The 24,348-nt window shown below is 37.7% G+C and overlaps 1 protein-coding gene across 5 annotated transcripts in view; it reads right to left on the bottom strand.

The window, feature by feature from the left end:
* Positions 1-24,348, bottom strand: part of TLL1 (tolloid like 1) — a 253,182-nt gene that overhangs the window by 14,761 nt on the left and 214,073 nt on the right. For all 5 annotated transcript variants that reach the window (XM_049864900.1, XM_049864901.1, XM_049864902.1 and 2 more), the window contains 2 exons: positions 19,988-20,113; positions 16,122-16,249 (listed from right to left, as the gene is read on the bottom strand). In XM_049864900.1, coding sequence (XP_049720857.1) covers positions 16,122-16,249; positions 19,988-20,113 — 254 coding nt within the window. The remainder of the gene's footprint in view (positions 1-16,121; positions 16,250-19,987; positions 20,114-24,348) is intronic.

Below are 24,348 nucleotides of genomic sequence, written 5' to 3'. Positions count from 1 at the left end.
AATAGAACACTGCCCTGTCCTGCATCATCCTCAAAATCATTGCTATGCTTCAGCCCATCCTGGCAGCCACTATGTCAAAGATCACATACACCTGTTGCTGTCGAGTGGATTCCGACTCATAGTATCCCTATAGGACAGAGTAGAACTGCCCCACAGGGTTTCCAAGGAGTAGCTGGTGGATTCGAACTGCTGACCTTTTGGTTAGCAGCCATAGTTCTTAAACACTGTGCCACCAGGGCTCCCAAAGATTACATAAAAACCAAAACCCACTGCTGTTGAGTAGATTCCAACTCATAGTGACCCTACAGGACACAGTAGAACTGCTCCATAGAGTTTCCAAGGAGCGCCAGGTAGATTTGAACTGCTGACCTTTTGGTTAGCAGCAGTAGCACTTAACCACTACGGTTTAATTGTGATGGGCTGAAAATAACATTGTTCAAACGATTAATAACTCCACAGATTCCAGGTTGTTTGTCATCACCAATGAATGCTCTTTCCCCAGAAAGCCATCATAATTCAAGAAATAAATCATCACTCTTAGTTGAGCCTATAGAGCAAAGCTTAAAAATTATAAAAAGGGAAACCTTTAGAAATATATTCTACAGGGATTGGACTGGACTATAAGATAGAAAATGATACTGGTGAGGAGTAAGCTTCTTGGCTCACGTAGACACATGAGACTATGTGGGCAGCTCCTGTCTGGAGGGAAGATAAGAAGGCAGAGGGGGACAGGAGCTGGCTGAATGGACACAGGATTACAGGGTGGAGAGAAGGAGTATGTTGTCTCATTAGGGGGAGAGCAACTAGGAGTACAGAGCATGGTGTACATAAATTTTTGTACAAAAGACTGATTTGATTTGTAAACTTTTACTTAAAGCACAATGAAAAAAAGAAATACATTCTGAAAACTCCAACTTCACCACAATCCCTGCATCGTAAAATATTTGCACCTTAACTTTTTACATACCATGTTTTCTTTAGTGCAACTTGGTAAAGTGATATCATATGCATTTCATAATTTTGAAGAAATAACTTATAGGAATGGTTCTCCCTCAGTTCTCTCCACTTTTATCTATTCCACACCACATCACCACCTACTTCTGCTTCTGACTTTGGAGGAGTAAGAGAAGAAATGAAAGCAGCAATTTGTATTAATTAGGGAGTAGGAGAAGGCAATGTAAGTTACTTTAAAAAAGAAACAAAAGAGAAAAAAAGAGGTCTGATCTCTTTTGTGTCTCGTTCCATGTGCCCTAGTTAAAAAAAAGTACAAGTAAAAGTGTTATAACAAATAGGTATTAGAGAGTCATTGTTTATTATAATTATTATGGCTAAAAGGGGTTGTTCACGTCCTTCTACCAAAGACATTGGCTAGTGCAAAAAAAGGATTGAGCCTAGAAGAAAGAATGGCACTAGAAACATAAAACAGTGTAGGGAAATACAGTGAACAGGGAGATTTTAGCAGAGTTTATTTATCCTGAAGTACAATGCACAAAGCAGGCGATCACTGAGAGTTTGCCACTTATTCATCTTGGTATTAATCCAGCGGCAGAGAGTGGAGTGGAATGGAAACAGTGGATAGGATTTAGAAGTTCCTGCATGGATGGTTGACTAGATGTATACATATGTCTGTCCATTGATTTATTTACCTGCCTACTTACATTAATATCTACAACTCAGCTCATGTATGGAAATGCTACAGAAGTGGTAGGCCAAAACTTGGTATTCTGCCTATCATGATATGGTAGTCAGTTAGCTTCTATTACCTTTGTGTGCACAAATACATTCTTATTATTGGTTTGTAACCCTTCTAGAGAGAAACCAGTAAGAGAACATTGACTTTATTGCATCCAGAGTTCTTTACAAATATGAAACCAAGACTTTGAATGATGAGTAATGTTGTTTCAAGAGAACAAAAAATTTGTTTCAGGAGAATAACTATCTGAAAAGCATTCCATGTAGAGGAATTATCTCTTTTAAATGTGATTTATAGGTATTCATCTATAAATATTAGAAGTAGGGATATCTGCTGAGAGAAAACTGGAAGAAAGATGGGGGTAGTGGCATTCTAAAGTATATCCAACGTATAAATGTTAAAAATTGGATCAGAAGTTACAGGCCACACATGTTCAGTATGTTCATTGGCCCAGTGGAAAGTAAGTGAATGAGATAAAGGACTATTTCACTCCCTAATGACATGCAGGATGTCTGGAGTAAATCATAACATCTGTTTAACAAAACAGAGCAACACTGTTCAAAGAGGGGCAGGCTGAGGGGAAGAGGGCGTGCTGACACCTGGTCTGGAGCCAATTGGTTTCAGCTTTTATCAAATTACTAATGGAATCAGACTGAATCTTTAAGAGTAATTTAAGCAAAGCTTCAGCATTTGATGTATACTTAAGAGATGCAAACAGCTCTTATTCGTGAAGGTATTAATTAATGAGTTTTCCTCCTAGAATAGAGTACAACTTATTATTAGATCAACTGCAAAGTTTGGGTGGTCCTTTTGCAGAAATCAGCCTACCCCATAGCTCCATGGCACATACACAACAGTGGCCCTTACATGCTAAGATCTCATAGTCTGCCCCTTAATATCTTAAAGACGTCCCCATAGATAGTCCTCCACATATATGTCTTTGGCTCAATAAAAAATGTAGAACATGTTCTATAAAATGTAGAACAAAATTCTAACGCACACACACACAAAAAAAAAAAAAACAGATTTTACTGGTATGACGGGTACTGGAGAAACCCTGAAAGTATGGCCTCCGGACTCCCTTTCAACTTAGTACTGCAGTCACTCCTGAGGTTCACCCTTTCAGCCAAAGGCTAGACAGGCCCGTAAAACAAAATGAGACTAAACTGACACACCAGCCCAGGGGCAAGGATGAAAAGGAAGGAGGAGACGGGGCAGCTGGTAATGGGGAACCTAAGGTTGAGAAGGGGAGAGTGTTGACATGTTGTGTGGTTAGAAACCAATGTCACAAAACAATATGTGTACTAATTGTTTAATGAGAAGCTAGTTTGCTCTGTAAACCTTCATCTAAAGTACAATAAAAAAGAAGAGAAAAAATATTTCTAGGCCACAGAAAGGTATTATAAGAGACCGTGGATAGTTGGAATATATATATATATATATATTTTACATAAATATATATAAATATATGCACACAGACACTAGGCATTAGTGAGCTGAAATGGACTGGTATTGGCCATTTTGAATGGGACAATCATATAGTCCTACTATGCTGGGAATGACAACTGGAAGAGGAATGGTGTTTCATTCATCATTAGAAAGAATGTTTCAAGATCTATCCTGAAGTACAATGCTAGCAGTGATAGAATATCCATACGCCTACAAGGAAGACCAGTTAATATGACTATTATTCAAATTTACGCACCAACCACTAGGGCCAAAGATAAAGAAATAGAAGATTTTTATCAGCTACTGCAGTGTGAAATTGATCAAACATGCAATCAAGATGCATTGATAATTACTGGCGATTGGAATAAGAAAGTTGGAAACAAAGAAAAAGGATTGGTAGTTCAAAAATATGGTCTTGGTGATAGAAACAATGCCAGAGATTGAATGATACAATTTTGCGAGACCAATGACTTCTTCATTGCAAATACCTTCTTTCACCAACATAAACGGCGACTATACACATGGACCTCGCCAGATGGAACACACAGAGATCAAACTGACTACATCTGTGGAAAGAGACGATGGAAAAGCTCAATATCATCAGTCAGAACAAGGCCAAGGGCCGACTGTGGAACAGACCATCAATTGCTCATATGCAAGTTCAAGCTGAAACAAGAAAATCAGAGCATGTCCATAACAGCCAAAATATGACCTTGAGTATATCCCACTTGAATTTAGAGACCATCTGAAGAATAGATTTGACGCATTGAACACTAATGACTGAAGGCCAGGCAAGTTGTGGAAGGACATCATCCATGAAGAAAGCAAGAGGTCACTGAAAAAACAGGAAAGAAAGAAAAGACCAAGGTGGGTGTCAGAGGAGACTCCAAAACTTGCTCTTGAGCGTCGAGCAGCTAAAGCAAAAGGAAGAATTGATGAAGTGAAAGAACTGAATAGAAGATTTCAAAGCGTGTCTAGAGAAGACAAAGTATTATAATGACGTGCAAAGAGCTGGAGATGGAAAACCAAAAGGGAAGAACATACTCCACATTTCTCAAGCTGAAAGAACTGGAGAAAAAATTCAAGCCTCGAGTTACAATAGTGAAGGATTCCACGGGAAAAATATTAAACGATGCAGGAAACATCAAAAGAAAGTGGAAGGAATACACAGTATCATTATACCAAAAAGAATTAGTTGATGTTCAACCATTTCAAGAAGTGGCATATGATCAGGAGCCGATGGTACTGAAGGAAGAAGTACAAGCTGCTCTGAAGGCATTGGCAAAAAACAAGGCTCCAGGAATTGATGGAATATCAATTAAGATGTTTCAACAAACAGATGCAGCACTGGAGGTGCTCACTTGTCTATGCCAAGAATTATGGAAGACAGCTTCCCGGCCAACTGACTGGAAGAGATCCATATTTATGACTATTCCCAAGAAAGGTGATCCAACTGAATGAGGAAATTACAGAACAATATCATTAATATCACACACAAGCCAAATTTTGCTGAAGATCATTCAAAAATGGCTGCAGCAGTATATCGACAGGGAACTGCCAGAAATTCAAGCCAGATTCAGAAGAGGACGTGGAACCAGGGATATTATTGTTGATGTCAGATGGATCCTGGCTCAAAACAGAGAATACCAGATGGATGTTTACCTGTGTTTTATTGACTATACAAAGGCATTCGACTGTGTGGATCGTAACAAATTATGGATAACATTGCGAAGAATGGAATTCTAGAACACTTAATTATGCTCATGTGGAACTTTTACATAGATCAAGAGGCAGTTGTTTGGACAGAACAAGGGGTATTGAGTGGTTTAAAGTTAGGAAAGGTGTGTGTGAGGGTTGTATCCCTTCACCATACCTATTCAATCTGTATGCTGAGCAAATAATTTGAGAAGCTGGACTATATGAAGAACGGGGCATCAGGATTGGAGGAAGACTCATTAACAACCTGCATTATGCAGATGACACAACCTTCCTTGCTGAAAGTGAAGAGAACTTGAAGCACTTACTAATGAAGATCAAAGACCACAGCCTTCTGTATGGATTGCAGCTCAACATAAAAAAAAAAAAAAATTATGCGGAAAACAAAAATCCTCACAACTGGACCAATGAGCAACATCATGATAAATGGAGAAAAGATTGAAGTTGTGAAGGATTTCATTTTACCTGGATCCACAATCAACAGCCAGGAAAGCAGCAGTCAAGAAATCAAAAGACACATTGCATTGGGTAAATCTGCTGCAAAGGACCTCTTCAAAGTGTGGAGGAGCAAAGACGTCACCCTGAAGACTAAGGTGCGCCTGACCCAAGCCATGGTATTTTCGATTACATCATATGCATGTGCAAGTTGGACAATGTATAAGGAGGAGCAAAGAAGAGTTTACACCTTTGAATTGTGGTGTTGGTGAAGAATATTGAATGTATCATGGACTGCCAAAAGAGCAGACAAAGCTGTCTTGGAGGAAGCACAGCCAGAATGCTTCTTAGAGGCAAGGATGGCAAGACTGAGTCTTACATACTTTGGACATGTTGTCAGGAGGGATCAATCCCTGGAGAAGGACATCATGCTTGGCAGAGTACAGGGTCAGTGGAAAAGAGGAAGACCCTCAACGAGGTGGGTTGACACAGTGGCTGCAACAATGAGCTCAAGCATAACAACGATTGTAAGGATGGCGCAGGACTGGGCAGTGTTTCGTTCTGTTGTGCATGGGGTCGCTATGAGCTGGAACTGACTCGACAGCACCTAACAACGATAACAACACATAATATATACGTATACCATGGTTTATATATGTTTTTCTTTGAGTATATATTAGAATTCTCAAAGAAAAAGTGAGATATCCAAATTGTTACTTTATTTTACAACGCGCTGAGCCATGAATCTCTGTAATTAAATGATATATAATGTGTACATTTCCAGTCTCTAGGAGCCAATGCCACAGAAAAGTCACCAGAAGACATTTGGTTCCCAAGAGGTCATCCAAGTTCACAGTGGAGACAGCACAGCTAGCAAAGCTAGCCTAGTACATGTGATTTTCATAGAAAATGAACACCAACACTTACAGGTATGGACAGGTATGTTTCTGCTGAAACACTTTTCTCTTCTTTCAACTTACAAGTATTTTTCTTACGCACTTATGCTAAGACTTTATAGGCATTTTGATATTACAAAATTTAAAGTTCATCCATTCCATGATTATATAGTGACTTCAGGGTTGTTAATCTAGGTTTTAGGAAGACCAGAAAAGAGTGAATAAGTGTGGTCTTTAGTAAGAAGTCCTAATGCAGTTCCCAAACTGAAAGGTCAAGGAGTCCAATTTAAAAGAAATAAAATTGAACTCCTGTTATAGGATATGGAAATAATAACTGTGTTTCTGGAACACCCAAGGAAGCTTAATCTACCTGGCTGGCCACTGGCCAAGCTTCCATATGCAGTTCCCTCAAATGAACTTCTGTGGAGCTGCTTTTATTAAAAATATAGGCATTGGCTAAAGGATAAGACCATGCAGAGTAACTACACATATTTACAAAGGACAAGATAATAAAGTGATTACCTTTACTGTGGAAATAAAATGTAGTCAGGGTGAACATTTATACTCAGAATTAAAGAGACTGATGCAATTTGAGCAGCTGTGAAATAAGCTTTAGAGCTCACTAGTCCCAGCCATCTTTTGCCTTTTCCTGTCTTTGGTAAAAACTGTCATTTGGTTTCCCACAAGATATTTGAAGGATTAGAGGCCACAGGAGAAAATGGTAGAGTGGAACATAAACCCTAGCCTTCTGATTCATAATCAAAGATCCTTTCCTTTCCCTGAATCCTCTATAATTTCGATCCAATATACTTTCTGCACTTATGATAGAGAATTATATAATGTGGATACGTGTTTTTGTTTTCTAAATATCTCATATAGGAAACTATAAATCTTAACTGCAATTAACTTCGCAAAACTAGACTTTGCAAAACTCTAAGTTATGATAAATCAAATAAAAATTACATAAGCACAAAAGCCTGTTGCTGTATGGTTCTATACCTGATATTCTGTTCTATTATTTTAAACAAATCCTAATGCAAAATATGAACAAAGTCAACAAAACTTTGAGGATCAGCTGAGTCTCCCAGGAACAAGAGAAAATGAGGCTAGGAATAATAGAGACTTGTCCGGATTCATTAAGATCTTTATCCCTTCTTTACTAAGACCTTCCCCTACTTCTCCCCAAGCAGCTTTCACCTAATGTTTAACTTTGAAGCTAATACCATACAGTCAGGATTCCATGATTAATATGTACCCAAACACACACACACACATAATAAAATCAAGGTAAATGTATTAGTTTCTTATTGCTGCTGTAGCAAGTTATCACAAACAAAATGGCTTAAAACGGCTCAAATTCATTTATGGAAGTCAAAAATCTCAAATGGGTTGGCAGGGCTATGCTCTTTCTGAGGGTCGTAGGTAAGAATCTGTTTTTTTTTTTTTTCCTTTCACAGCTTCTAAGTGGTTTGCTACAGTGCAATGGATCATTTTTCTGTGGCCTTTCTCACCATGGTCTTGTCACTCCCACCAAAGGATTGGGTGGGACCATGCGAATAAGGGGAAACCCTGGAACAGCTCCTGGAACAGTCTCAGCTCAGGAGGCTGAGAGAGACCTGTAATGCTGAAGACACTGAGAAGCAGTTGCAGAGAAATGGCTGCAGGAGAAGGTGCAGTGGGGTTCCCAGCCCTCAGAGCGAGAAAGCTGAGTGCCTTTGGGTAGGAGGCTTGCTGGCAGAGCAGGGTGCCTCTGGGTACTTGGTGGAGCTAGTTTTGCTGATCCATAGAGCTAGAGCTGAGTGTTTTGGGGCTGAGGCTTACTGGCAGGGCAGGGTGCCTTTGGGCACTTATGAACAGAGCTAAAAGAGCTTGGTAACACTTGCTCAAGCAGGGCAGAGGCCGAGGGGCCAGAGAGAGGTGTGCTTGCTGGCACAGCTGAAAAGAAGCTGTCTTGATGAAACAATTGTATCCTGAGCATTCCTGAACCTGAATTGTAATCTGTTACTTCCCTAATAAACCCCATAACTGTGAGTTCTGCGTGGCCACTGCAATGAATTATAGAACCCAGCAGAGAAGTAGGGATTACTGTGGGAGGGAGAGTTGGTGTTAGAATTGGTAAGGATGGTGCAGAGAGGAGGCATGTCTGACTTGCCTGACATAGGAATCAGCCTTGAGCTGTTGATTTTGATTCTCCTTCCCCCTTGTGAAATTAAAGGAGGTCAGACATCACTGTCAAGTCATTTTTGCAATTGGTGTCAGAAGCAGGACTCTTTGCAATGGCTCCAGATCCATGGAAGCATGGGACTTTGTAAGAAAAAGAATGAAGGGGCTTGGGAACTGAAACTTTTGATTCTTACATGGTTACTTTCAGTGTTGTTACCTGTAATGGCTAAAAGGAAAGTAAGAAATATTACACTCTATTTTTTTTTAGCTGAGGGGAGAAAAGCTGTCTCTGGAATGGCTTGGGGCAAAATTGAGGCCAGTTAAATGGGGTGATTGATAGGGGGCCAGGGGTGTATTGGTTCCACACAGCCAGAGGCCCCAGGCCATATGCATATGAATGGAAAGACAGTCAAGGGGTGGAGAATAGGAAACTGGAATATTTGAAAAAGGATTATGTGTTTAGGATTATGTGTTTAATTGAATGTACCGTGGGTACTGAATGTTTCTCCTACCAGTGTTGTAAAACAGACCTGAATGCATAATAGAAGTGAATATTGAGTATTACAGATTACAGAGAGTGTGTAACTCTGCCTTTAACCAATACTTGATTAGATATGCTAAAACAGGAACTAGGGTTTGCCTGATGAAACACAGGCTTCTGGTTTCAAGCCAGTCAAAAACCTGAGCCCCACCCAGATTTTGCCATTGACAATATTATTAAACTATTACTTAGTCACACAGAGCCTTTATGATCTCCTTTCTTTCTGATGCAAGATGGCATAATAAAAAATAACATAAAATGTAGAGACAGAATGCCTGGGCTTGAAGGTGTTTAGACTCTTGCTAGTTTTATAACTTTGCTGAGTCACCTGAAGTCCCTAGGACTGCTTCCTTATTTATAAGTGTAATTTATGATACCAACTTGAGATAAAGTACATGGTGCTACTTTGAACCATTAGGTACTATACACACATTAGCTTTTATTTTTGTTTAGCCAAAATACAGTTTTGGGTAGTCCAAGCTGTGCATAGTGATGTTACAGTGTACTATTTAGGGAACACTTTTAAAAAAATGCAAAAATTGATAACATTCATATTTTTATTTGTAGAATTACATCTGAGAGAGTGCCTATTTTAAGACATTTTAAAGGACACTCCCAGGCTCTGTGGATCCAAATTCTACAGCTTACTGTATTTATATAAATACAATATTCCAGTATTTTATAAAAATCAGAGCACATCAGAAATGGTATAGGCAAGAATCTAAAAAAATTCTCAAGAACTGGCACACTCACTCATAGGTAAAACTCTACTCCTTGACTTTCATGTTTACATGGCTTTATAATAGAAAACTCGCTGATTTAAGGACAAAAATTAGCATGTTTATTATGTTGTAGAAATGTACTGTAAGATATTATTATATGCAAATTTTTTTTATTACTGGACACTAGTTACTGTGATATTAAAAAAAAAGATCACCTTTAAAAGTTCCCTGTTCATATACCAGGTGGTATACGTCAACTTAATAACATTTTGGCAAGGTATTCTGGATTTTACCTAGAGCCAAGTTCTCAGTAAAGAGTATGCATTAACTCATTTATGTTATCTGCTGTTCTCCAAATATGTGCAGTCTCACATATTTAAATGCATGTGTGAGATTAATTATCCTACCCCTGAATCCTGGCCAAGCTTAGTATTTTGTTTTACTAACAGAATGCGACAAAAGAAAAGTTCAGGGGCTTCTGAGATTTCTACCTGGGCCTCTTGAAACATACCCACACATCACTACCTACATGGCACTCAACACAACTCTATATCAAGTTAAAAGAATACTTTAGTTGGAAAGAATAGGCTTCTCAAAATGCACAAAATACTTTCTTTGGTTTTTGTTTTCACAATCTCATGAAATTGTGTTCAGAGACAATATTCTTTTCTTTGCTTCTATATGGATACAAAACATTTAGAAATGTTTCCTTATTTTCCCATCCAGCCTAAGGAAAGAGGGGTAACAATACATAAGTTGAAAGAAATCTCCTTGATGAATAAAGAGGTACCAAATATTTTCTTCACCTTTCTTCTCTTCACTGGACAATGAAGATGCTACTTAGTAATCAAGCATCTATGAGTATGGCTAGAGATGCCTTCTTTGGTGAAAATGAACACGGAAGCAAAAGATTAAGCAGAAACATTGAGAAAATACCTCTGAAATCAAAGCCCCCACGTAAGCAAAAGAAATTCGAAGCCAGTCATGTAGTGAAGGTAAGCATTTAAAAAAAAAAAAAAAATTGCCGTCAAGTCAATTCTGACTCATAGTGACCCTATAGGATAGAGTAGGGTTTCCAAGGAGCACCTAGTGGATTCAAACTCCCAACATTTTGGTTAGCAGCCCCGTAGGTCTTAACCACTATGCCACCAATGTAAGCATAGGAACAAGAAAACTCAAACTCAGCTAATTCCTCACTAGATTCACTCAACACCCTCTACCCATGTAAACACATACACTAATAAACCAGCAGAAGAAGCGGGGTGCCCACTTGCAGATATAAAGTCTCACTGTTCTGTACCTATCAAAAATTATGCAACACAAAATAGGCAAGAAAAAATAAACTACTAAGAGAAGCAGCAATCAACAAAAGAGACTCAGGTATGACTCCAATGTTTAAATTAGCAAATGGAATTTAATATACCTGTAATTATGTTAAAGACCCTAGTAAAAGTGTAGACAATATGCAAGAACAGATGAGAAATTTCAGCAGAGAGATGAAAACTATAATAAAGAGTCAAATGGTAATGCTAAAAATAAACACAGTAACATGAAGGATGCTTTTGACAATCTTATCAGTAGACTCAAGATAGCTGAAGAAAGAATCCTTGAACTTTGAAAATAGGCCAATAGAAATTACCCCTGAAACACCAAAAAAGAGAGGAAAAAAAAAGAACAGAGCATCCAAGAGCTGTGGGATGATGTCAAATGATCTAGCATATGTGTAATTTGAATTTCAGAAGAAGAACAGAAAAAATGGGGCAGAAGAATTATGTAAAGAAATAATGGCCTAGAATTTTCAAAAATTAGTGACAGAGCTAAGAAACTCAGAGCAGGCTAAATGCAAAATTGTTAAACACACACACACACCCATAAAGACATTTAGATTCAAACTGCTGAAAATGGAAGATGACAAAATTTTGAAGGCAGCCAAAGTAAAAATGAAACATCACTTACATGGGAATAAAGATAAGATTTACAACAGACTTCTCATCAAAAACTGTGCAAGCCAGAGGATAAAGGAGTGAAGTGTTTAAAGTGCCAAAAGAAAAATAAAACGATCTTCCTAAAATTCCATATCCAAAGAAAATATTTTTCAAAGTGAATGTAAAATAGCAAAAACTGAGAGAATTGCCAGTAGACATGCACTATATGAAATATAAAACGAGGTTCTTCAGGCAAAGAATTATACCAGACAAAATTTGTATGCACACAAAAAAATGCTTTCAGGAAAATCTATTCTCCCAACTTCTTCAGCAAACTGCACTCTTTAAAAGATTACAGATTCTGTATCTCAGCCCATAAGCTTCAAACAGAGAATGCTCCTCTCAATCAGGACCTTGGACAGGACTGGAAAGCAATCAAGTTCCTAAAACGCTGTCTCTAAGCAGCCAGCGTCTTTCTAAAGAATGGCTGAAATGAATGGATATCTGTGCAACGTATCTCATGTTTTCCAAATATGGTGATTGGAAGAAACTCCATAATAGGAATATAAATGATTTGATGACTGTCTCTGATTTTCTTATTTTAATGTCATATATCCCACGTGTCTGTCAGTTTGTCGTACTGTGAGGGCTTGTGTATTGCTGTGAAGCTGGAAGCTATGCCACCTGTGTTCAGATACCAGCAGGGTCACCCATGGAAGACAGGTTTCAGCTGAGCTTCCAGACTAAGACAGACTAGGAAGAAGGACCCGGCAGTCTACTTCTGAAAAGCATTAGCCAGTGAAAACCTTATGAATAGCAGCGGAACACTGTCTGATATAGTGCTGGAAGATGAGTCCTCCAGGTTGGAAGGCACTCAAAAGACGACTGGGGAAGAGCTGCCTCCTCAAAGTGGAGTCGACCTTAATGACTTAATGACTGTGTAGATCATAATAAACTATGGATAACAATGCGAAGAATGGGATTTCCAGAACACTTAATTGTGGTCATGCGGAACCTTTACATAGATCAAGAGGCGGTTGTTCGTACAGAACAAGGGGATACTGATTGGTTTAAAGTCAGGAAAGGTGTGTGTCAGGGTTGTATCCTTTCACCATACCTATTTAATCTGTATGCTGAACAAATAATCCGAGAAGCTGGACTATATGAAGAAGAATGGGGCATCAGGATCGGAGGAAGACTCATTAACAACCTGCGTTATGCAGATGACACAACCTTGCTTGCTGAAAATGAAGAAGACTTGAAACACTTACTAACGAAGATCAAAGACCACAGCCTTCAGTATGGATTACACCTCAACATAAGGAAACCAAAAATTCTCACAACTGCACCAATGAGTAACATCATGATAAACGGAGAAAAGACTGAAGTTGTCAAGGATTTCATTTTCCTTGGATCCACAATCAACAGCCATGGAAGCAGCAGTCAAGAAGTCAAAAGACGCATTGCATTGGGTAAATCTGCTGCAAAGGACCTCTTTAACGTTTTGAAAAGCAAAGATGTCACCTTGAAGACTAAGGTGCGCCTGACCCAAGCTATGGTATTTTCAATCGCATTTATATGCATGTGAAAGCTGGACAATGAATAAGGAAGACCGAAGAAGAATTGATGCCTTTGAATTGTGGTGTTTGTGAAGAATATTGAATACACCATGGACTGCCAGAAGAACGAACGAATCTGTCTTGGAGGAAGTACAACCAGAATGCTCCTTAGAAACAAGGGTGGCCAGACTGCGTCTTACACACTTTGGACATGTTGTCAGGAGGGATCAGTCCCTGGAGAAGGACATCATGCTTGGCAGAGTACAGGGTCAGCAGAAAAGAGGAAGACCCTCGACGAGGTGGATTGACACAGTGGCTGCAACAATGAGCTCAAGCACAGCAATGATTGTAAGGATGGCTCAGGACCAGGTAGTGTTTCGTTCTATTGTTCATAGGGTCGCCATGAGTCGGAACCGATTCGATGGCACCTAACAACAAGAACAACCTATGAATAAGCCCTCTTTAATGGTTTAAGAAAATTCACTAAAAGGTGCCAAATCAGGAATTTTGAAATTAACTTTATGACTGGATTCATCCACTGAGCTGCCTTGGGCTGATACTCTCATTCCCAAGACAACATTTTAAAAACTTTTATTATTGCCTCTAGATGCGGCCCTGTCAGAAGCCGGCATTCCCTCCTGCCTTGATGACAGTATACAGCAGGAGATTCTTGCTCCAATTACTTCTTGTCAAGTCGTAGCAGAAGTGGAGACAAATGTGTTCATATTGAGGATATGTACTTGAAGGTATAGCCGACAGGACTTGCTGATGGAGTGAATGTGGGGTGTGAGAGAAGAGGAGAGATAGTGATGACTCCAACCTTTCTGGCCTCAGGGAATGGAAGAAGAGGGCTGCCAATTACTGAGATGAGAAAGACTAAATGAGTAGCAGGTTGTTGTTTGTATAAAAGGATCTCACACTTTGGACAAAAGTGTGAAATACCTTTATATGTCTAAGAAGAACCTGTCTAAGTCAATGATAAAAAATGTTATGGAAATATACATATATATTTAGATATATACATGGAGATATTTGACACAGGCGTGTGTATATATGTGTATATATGTATATGCATTATTATATATGTATATTATTATATTATATTATTATACATGGAAACCCTGGTGGAGTAGTAGTTAAGAGCTATGGCTGCTAACCAAAAGGTCGGCAGCTCAAATCCACCAGCCACTCCTTGGAAACCCTATGAGGCAGTTCTACTCTGTCCTGTAGGGTCACTATGAGTTGGAATCGACTCAACAGGTTTTTTCAATGGGTTTATTATTACACATATATTATTTATATATGTGTATATATATATATATTATATTACATTATCTTCAGAGTGCTGGTGGCTCAGTGGTTAAGAGCTCAGGATGCTAACCAAAAGATCAGCAGTTCGAATCCATAAGCTGCTCCTTGAAAACCCTATGGGGCAGTTCGACTCTGTCCTATAGGGTCACTATGAGTTGGAATTGACTTGATGGCACACTAACAACAACATATTATATTTGTCATTATATATATGTGTATTATATGCATATGTATATATAGTTAACATTTTATCTTATGCAAAATTAATTCTCAATCTAATTTTAAATTTTCCTTCCAAATTTATCATTTAAAATGATATTTGCATGAAGATAGTGAAGAAAAAATATATAGATATCAATATATACACATTGGTTCAAGCTATATTTTGTTAAATAGGTTTGGAACACTCAATGATAAAGATCTAATATGGTAAAGAAAAGAACAGTTATCTGGTGAAAACAGAAAGACAACAGATGAGTTGGAAACAGAGAAAAGACTACCATTCCAGGGAAAGCTTCTTTTATCATTAGTGGACTTGAACCTATACCAAAGAGAATTAAAAAGACTGATGAATACTCAAAATAATTATACTGACAGGCAACTGAGAATAATTTAGATCAGGAAACATACAATATTAACAAAAGCCCTGAAAAAGCCTTTGGGGGTAGGCAAAGACTCATGCTTCCTCACAAGAAGCTATTCCTTCATTATTTCTGTTAACATTTATTTCCAATTTTAAAGTTTCCATTAAATGTACAGTCAGGATGGGTTTTCTGTGAAATCCCTGATCTTCTGTGTAATTCATACCTAAAGGAAGTCGAACCACTGGGTCTTTACCAATCTGAACAGGAACAAATACTTACCTGGTGGCATATACCAAAGTACAAACTGAAAACCTACAGACGGATGAACTATGTCCTTCCCCAGTTCTTCATCTTTAGAAACAACCCCATGACAGAAAAAAAACAGTTTTTCTTGAAGGAGGTTACCGTTAAATTTTCTATATTCACATGGCTTTATGCCTTTAAATTATATTTTTCAAGTACACTGTAACCTATCGTAAAATTTAACATCTTCTATCAGATGACCAGGAAAGAATGGAAGACTCAAAGAATACAGGAGGACAAAAGTATTCCTATTCAAATTGCTCAAGCAGAGTAATGTGCCAGTCTCTAAGGCCAGAGAAGGTCAGTATCCCTCTGATGGGGGCAACTATATTATGCAAAAATCTTATTTTACAAACAAGACAAAATTAGTTTTATTTTAGAAAATACATATGTTTTGTACATGAGACATGGAATTGGCACAACCAGTAGAATATACTATGCTGTGTTTAAGTGAATGAGTATTCCATTGCATTCTTGTTGACTTTGATTTTTTGTTGTTGTTCCTTCGTATGTCTTCCCCATTTGAAACCATCATTACCAATATCATGTTAGAAAGTAGGACCTACTTACTGTTTTGCAATGGGCTTTGTCATGCCATTTAAAGCATCCAGGATGACACTATGGAAGAACAATGCATTGATACCAATATGATCTCCTGTATCCAGAAAATCAAGGGTTTGTTTAGCCTAAGTAGGACAGCATGAGAAAGAAAAGCTTTTCCAGCTGCCAACTAATTCACTTCAATTCAATAAACATGCACTGCTGTGCTTGTCATGGAAGACATGGGTGGTCAGCTCAATAAAAAGAAGCATGTGCTCACTTACCAATTTGACTCGGTGGCCAGGAGTGGCGCTGATTTCCCATGTGCATTCTTTCCTGCTTGGGTACTTGTCTGGCCAGTTGGGACTGGTGATGATACCATTTGGACTGTGGATCTTTTGTTCACATTCAGCTGTGCCAATAACGATAATATCAGTTAGTGTGGAAATCCAGCCTACGACTGAGCCGGAAAGCAAGCAGCCCATTTACCCACTCTCCTGCTGAAAGACTTTTCTGAATGCTAGCTAATCATGACTCGAGTCTCCGTTATCATATTCATCTGCTTTGGCAAACATATTACTGAGCATAATCAGGCAATGTTTGTTTTCTTGCTCACATGAAATTGAGTGTTTACCATGAATCAGATAAACGAATTCCCTCCTTAAAATTGCTGGATCCGTAAGCTCAGAATTCAACACAACAACGTATACTGACAATCAAGGAAATCAACACTTTCCATGTGCAAAATATTTAATGCCATGCCACAAACAGAAATAAATGGACTCCGCCATGTGCAATTCACTGTTGTTTCTATGAGCAGAAACATCATTTACTGTTAATCAACATCATTAAGCCATTTTATGAACCATGTGTTTATATCTTCCCTCCCCCTTGCTCATTCCATGTTAAAGCTTATACTTCCATACCTACACCATAATTTTAACTACTAATTAACCCTAATTTCACCAAAGCAAAAATGAAGAACTAAAGGGAAAAATGAGTGTATAGCTACTAGACATAGAGGTAGCTCCTGAACTAACTTCAAATTATCTCTCATTCAATTAATGAAATTTCCTTGGTGGTTTTCCACAGCTAAGATAGCCTTACCTTAGAAGGAATCAATCCATATTTTTAACATCAGGTTTAGAAAAGTATCTAATATCCTCAGGCTGTGTTCATCCTATATACTTTACTTAGCATGAAGCAGCACCCTACATACTCTGGTTGAGACTGGGATGATTTGTTATCTATATTGTGTATTTTGTTCTAAAATACAATCAGAAATCTGTTTGGGGTAATTCTTCACTATATGGACAAAACACCTGTTACACTGCAGGCCTGCATAACAAGGATATGTCCAACGTTAATGTGCTTATTGTTGGTGCTCCGGCTATTGCTGAATTCCCTAATACCAGACCTTTGCAGGGAAACTTGAAATTGTAACAGAGAAATACAAACAAGAGAAAGGTAAGATTCAGCTTCTTTCCAGCAAAATAGGATGGTGTAGTAAGACAATAGTGTTTACAAATCTGGAGCCTATTTAGACATAGGGTATTCTAAATTTCATTATTTCTGTCACCATCTTACAGGAGTCCTGGTAGCATAGGGGTTAAGAGCTATGGCTGCTAACTCAGAGGTCGGCAGTTCAAATCAACTAGCTGCTCCTTGGAAACCCCATGGGACAGTTCTGCTATTGGGTTGCTATGAGTCGGAATCAACCCGAAGGCAACAGGTTTAGTATGGCTTTTGTCCCCACCTTAACATATGAAATGTGGAGTCTGCAGGGATTTTCAAATAACCTACAAGGCAAAACCAAGAGGCTTGCTGCTAAACTATAAACCAAAAAAAAAAAAAAAACCCAAACCCGCTGCTGTCCATGCATATACCATGGTGGAAGTAAAAGAAAATCCAACTCCTCTGACCATAAAAACTAACTTTATTAGAAAGTATCTGGATATTATTCTATCTAACAGAATGTTACGTAGAAAATTATTTCTTGAAAATGTTGACTACTGCAAAAAGAGAGACTTTAAATTATATTTGACACCTGTGAACCACTGGCTACATGCATGATCTCTAACATACTTCGTTTTTCTCTAAATCACTTTCCATGTCAGCAAAGTAATCAGGCCTATTTCATAGCCTCTTGATTTAATAGTAACCCATTGTCGTGGAGTAGATTCCGACTCATAGAGATCCTATAGGACAAGGTAGAACTGCCCCATAGGTTTCCTTTTGTCAGCAGCTGTAGCTCTTAATCACTGTACCACCAGGGCTCTGATTTAATAGTACACCTAACCAAATTACAAGTATCAAAATTACTATGGGCTTAGGCTCATACATGGAAGAAGAGAGAAAGAAAAAAAAAATCAGCTTGCATATGATTCTGGGCGATCTCATTATGTCAATGAAGTAAAAGAAAAAAAAAAAAAAAACCCTGACATGTGATCATATTTTGGCCATAACAGAATCGAATAAGGGTAAATTCAGAATACTATGTACTATTCTAATGTGTATACAAGGAATTGTTATCTAATAGTGGTTCTAGTCAGGCGTCTACTGATTTAGGAGATAATATTGGAGCCATTATTCTCTGTCCTTGAGTATAAAGAATGTGACCCAGCTGGATTTACAAGGACACATCAACTGGGACCTGAGGTATAAAGACAATAATAAACCCACTGCCGTTCAGTCGATTCCAACACATAGCGACCCTATAGGACAGAGTAGAACTGCCCCACAGAGTTTCCAAGGAGCACCTGGTAGATTCCAACGGCTGGCCTTTATGATTAACAGCCATAGCTCTTAACCACTACGCCAGCAGGGTTTCCATAAAGAAGATAGCTTGGACGATCTTGGAAAACATCTTTTAGGGAAACTTTCACATAAACAAATCCTAAACAGCACAAAAGACCCGCATACTTTCCACTCTTATCTTTTTCTATTAGCATTTAGTGAATAGTAAGATTTGTTGGATCAATGATGATCATCCTGACCTTACTGAAACCTGTACAAATGATTATTAAGAAAGACAATTCAAAATGTAGAATTACGGTGATTTGGCAGCTTTTAGCCAACCTGTGAAAAGGTGAAGCTTTCAATGACTTTACCTGTTTGTAATGTTAATATATACTGACGATTCTGTAATGTTCTTTGGACTCTGCAGACATGGCTCTCGCAGCATGCTTGTCTATTTTCCCATTTTTGCCTATTCTGTAATATTCCTTGGACTCAGGCAGACATGGCTCTGGCAGCATGCCTGTTGGTTTCCTATATTTACGTCTTTGAATATATGCTGAAAGAAACCTTTCTTTATGCTTTATTATAATTTTGTGTGATTTTATCCTAGAATACTACCAATCTATATATGCTTTTTTTTCTATATATGCTAGTGATTACAGTTTTAAAATCTATTTTTGTAATTTTCCTTTCAAGACAGGTATAAATTCTAGTAGAAAATCAAGAGCAGACCCTCAAAGAAAGAAATAAGAACTGAATTAGTATTTCTTGTTCCTAGCTAGCTCACAGTAACTGAGGGTATTAAGATAATTTTTTTTTCTTTAATTAGAATTTTGAAAGCCTTGGGGACAAGAATCACTAGCCTACTATATGCCATTATACTTCATTCGGCCAAAACCCTGACTTAAATTTTTAAGTGGCACCATGTCTACCATTTTCAAATGTCATTCCTGTGGTAGGCATTTGAGTTTGATACTCCTGGTATTTAAAGTGACATCGCTCATGTAGCACGTTCATGAAATATTCTTTGGAGGAAAATTTCACCAAATGCAAAACATTCTGCAGAAGTTTAAATATAGGCACTGTTACAAGGTCTGTTCTACAAAGACCTAGGGACAATGTGGTGCCTTTCTGGCTGGCAGATGGCATCGTAACTGCTTCTGTGTCTAAAACACAAAGTTATTCTAATGCCACCCATGTGTGAAGTGCAGAACCTTTAGGTAATATAATAAGATTTCTAATAGTCTGCTTAAAATCTTTCAAAATTCCAGAGAAATTTTTTCTTGACATGTGAATAGTCTGTGATGGTGTCACTCACTGATGTGATGATGAACTCTATTTGGAAGCACTGCTTTATCCAAACTGCATAAACTTCTAGATGCTGTCAAGAAAAGAACATTCCTCTCCATACCTTCCTTGCAGTCATGTTTATTTTCATGCAGCACAAATCCATTACGGCACTGACACATGTAACTTCCCATTGTGTTGACACATTCGTGTTGACACCCGCCATTGTCCTTAGAGCATTCGTCTTTGTCTAACAAAGAAACAAATCCAAAGTTTAATACCTAGCCTTAGAAAACAAAACAAAAACAACATATCAAAGGATAATCATTTACTTGTGGTTACGATTAACAAAGGATAAACTTAAGTCACAATGTCCCCTATTTCCAAAATAAAACAAACAAAAATCTGTTGTGTCTTACTTTTACCCATTCATTGTTTAGCTTAAACTTTATACCATGGATTGAATTTCGAAGGATGACAATTTACAATTCTCTTTCCCTCCTGTGCTAGAATTGGAGTTTCGAGTAGGAGGAAGGGGAAATCTACTGGTCTTTTCCCAATGAATCTAACTATTTATTGTTGTTAGGTGCCATCGAGCCGGTTCTGACTCATAGCGACCCTATAGGAGAGAGTAGAACTGCCTCATAGGGCTTCCAAGGAGCAGCTGATGGATTTGAACTGCTGACCCTTTGGTTAACAGCTGAACTCTTAATCACTGTGCAACTAGGGCTCCAACCATTTACTACCAATTAATTAAGAATTGTGAGTATTTTGAATAAAGGTAATAAATTTAACTAGATAGAAATCCTTCAATATAATAACCATGGTATATAGACAAAAGCTAAACAATTTTCCAAGATTTGTGTGTAATCACTTTAAAAAAAAAATCACTCAGTAATACACTGTAGTTGATTTTTCTTTTTTATTAACTTTGCAATTGTGCTTAGCATTAGTTAATCTGGACATTTCATCACATTGCAAGACAGAAAAAGTCATTGTTAGACTATTCCAACAAAGAAACTTAATTTATATATTTTAAACAAATCTAATCTGGCAGACCTGTTTATTAATAGATAATTCCCCTGAAGGGTTTCTAGAGTGCTGGAAATAAAATAGAGGTTAGAATAGGAAATATGAGCTTTAAGAGCGAGCCAGCAAATTCACTACAGGGAAAAAAGCCAAACAGAATTAGCAGGCAGTCAATCCAGTGAGAAGCATCAGCCACTGCACTATGTCACTCAGCTGTCACTCCATGGTTGACTTGTCCATGAAAGTCAAAACTGGCGGTTTGCTCCTGACACACATATATGACAGCACATCACTCAGACTTCCATCACTCCCAAACATAGAGAACAAAAAGAACACATTACAGTCATACTAGAGGTTAGGCTGAATCCAAAATTTATGCTATCAACTTAGATTTTCTGCTGAGAACTATTAAGTTCATGGTCATACACAAAGCTTGCTACTTTTGCTTTTTTATCAATCAATATTTTCAAATCCATTATTTTTATCAAATCAATAGTTAATCTATGGAAATGTGCTTAGGGAAAACATTTTTATTAAAAAATCTAATAAATCTGATAATTTTAAAGGATGCATCTATTTTCCACTTTTGGAGACTCATTACATGATATAGCACATAAATGTTTAACGACATGTATTCATGTGTTGGCAATATCAGAGCATATTAAACACATACGGGCAATTTCAAAGCTTTAAGAAGCTAACAGAGTCAGAATTTATATACCCTATAGCAGACATATATCCTTAACATTCCCATCACTCTTTTAATACTTAATATGGATACTAATAGAGAAAAAAAGTACAATATAGAATATTCCAGAATGGGTGAATGGTAAACCATACTTCCTATCACCGTGGTGTCACCTGTCTGCATTTTGAAATTCAGGCAGTTAAGGGGTAAATGATTTAAACTTATTATCTTTAAGGTGATTTTCCAGAAGCTCTTTACTTAAGAAGCTTCAGAAAAAAATACTTCCACCACAAGAGAGGATGCAGAAATGCACATTCTCTTTGTTAGATATAAAGAGCCAATTCAGAAGTTTCTAGTACAAGAATTACTCTGAGATAGAAACGCACTTCCTGTGAAAATGTGTATGTAATGATTGTTGGGTGTATATAAGTATGACCCAACAGAGTAAACTTTAGTTGTAGTGTAGGTCAACCAGACTTGAGAGTAGTTTGAATACTTAACAAATGTTAACAACATAATTCAGAGAACATTAATTCACATTTGCAGTTGATTGCTGATGAACGGCTTAGTGACCAAAACTGTGGTGGTGTGGGCTGTTTGCATATACTACATACCTGCCTGGACTGTTTTACATGAGAAATATAAATATGTTAAAATACAAATATGAAAACAATTTAGTATTGTTTTTAAGCCCATAATTATTTCATAATAAAAATATTACAATATGTGCAACACTACTAACATCTATACTTTTTTTAGTGGAAATATCAAGTCACTGGCTTATATTTCTAAGTGTAAATTTTCCATATGATTTGCTAGAATGTAATTTGATCTGTGGTCAAGATAACTAAAGAGAAATAAAATTGAAAGTAAAGCCAATAGTTTTTATTATAGCTTTCCGTAGTCAATTATTCATATTTCTGTTGTGCTTGAAAAATAACAGTCACAAGAAGAATGAGAAAGAGGAGGAAGAAGACAAGGAGGGCAGTAGGAGGAGATTTTATATAGTCATTGTTGCCAAAGTATGTATTTTTTAAAATTAATTAACTTATTGTGTTTTAAGTGAAAGTTTACAAATCAAGTCAGTCTCTCATACAAAGAGTTATACACACCTTGCTATGTGCTCCTAGCTGCTCTCCTAATGAGACAGCACACTCCTCCTCTCCACCCTGTGTCTCTCGTGTCCATTCAACCAGCTTCTGTCCTCTTCCTTCTCATCTCACCTCCAGACAGGAGTTGCCCACATAGTTTCCTGTGTGTACTTGAGCCAAGAAGCTCACTCCTCACCAGTATCATTATCTATCTTACAGTACACTCCAACCCCTGTCTGCAGAGTTGGCTTCGCAATGTATGTATTTTTTTTACTTTCCCAGTTGATCAGTGTCTCCTACCGTCACTCCTACATTTGATGTTGTCTAACGGAATCATTGTCACATGGGTTGGCAAATAGGTTGCTAGAATATATTCATGGGTTAATCTAAATATTAGCTAAAATTCAAAACTGGACTAACAAAAATAACGAAAAGCAGCAGAGGCAAGTTATTGTGCCCAGCAAAGTGGCATATAAATCTGTGCCTACATATACCAAAGAGTCATATGAAAATAGAAAATTTCAGTAAATCATTGGAATTCTAAAAACTAACGTCTCAGATATTTTACATCATGCAGACAAAAAAGATACATATTTAACTGAATATTTGAAGTTGTGTAGGAATCCTGGTGGTACAGTGGTTAAGAGCTCAGCTGCTAACCACAAGGTTGGCAGTTCAAATCCACCAGCTGCTCCTTGGAAACCCTATGGGGCAGTTCTACTCTGCATATAGGGTCACTATGAGTCAAAATCAACTGGGTGGCAACAGGTTTGGTTGTAGATTTAGGAGCCCTGGTTGCCCAGTGATTGAGTGCTATGGCCGTTAACCAAAAGTTCAGTAGTTTGAGTCCACCAGTTGCTCCTTAGAAACCCTATGGGGCAGTTCTGCTCTCTCCTGTAGGGTTGCTATGAATCGAAATTGACTCGATGGCAGCAGCTTTTTAGGGAGTAGTGGATACAGCATGGTTGTTTTTAAACTATTTGGTGAATAGAAGTTAATAAACTTTTAATTGAAAGTGAATGAGAATTTGAATTATCTATGCTGATGAGAAATAGCAACCCCAAAAAAACCCACAACATACATGAATTCTGGGAATGCATTTGGGGCTTCTTATTTATGAAAGGTCATCAAACTAGGGAAAAAAGCTATCAGCTAACATAATTGATTTATGTGTTCACTTTCCCTTTCCTCTCTTAGGAGTCAAGCTCTACAGATATTCTGAACAACTAAAATCCAAGGAAAAAGAGAAGGGAGAAGAACACAGAGTTTTAAGTATTTCTCACAGTGTCTGCAGAATAAATTTAGTATATAAGAATTCTACCAATAATTCATCTGAAATTTTCTAGCATTTTCATACTGTAGGCACAAAACAAAGAAAATTCATCTTTATTAGTAATAAAAACAAATGTTTTGTTGAATAGAAATAAAAACATTTATTTTCTGCAGATGGAAATTAGCCCCTTTCTTTTGAATGGACATAGCTGCTTTCCATTCTTCCACGTCAGATGAAGGAAAGGTCCATTATCAGGGGAAAAGGAGGTGGCATTTTCCCATCTGAGGCCCATAGCATACGTCTGAGACAATCAGAGGCCATCAGTATATGAATAATACATACTGGAAGGAACTGAAGTGGCAACCTGTATCAAGTCCTTGCAAGATTCAAAAATAAAAAGTTTC

The sequence above is a fragment of the Elephas maximus genome, chromosome 21 (assembly GCF_024166365.1).
Source record: "Elephas maximus indicus isolate mEleMax1 chromosome 21, mEleMax1 primary haplotype, whole genome shotgun sequence".
NCBI classification, from domain to species: domain Eukaryota; kingdom Metazoa; phylum Chordata; class Mammalia; order Proboscidea; family Elephantidae; genus Elephas; species Elephas maximus.
The sequence above is the reverse complement of the archived record's forward strand: the minus strand, read 5'-3'. Positions and strand labels throughout refer to the sequence as shown.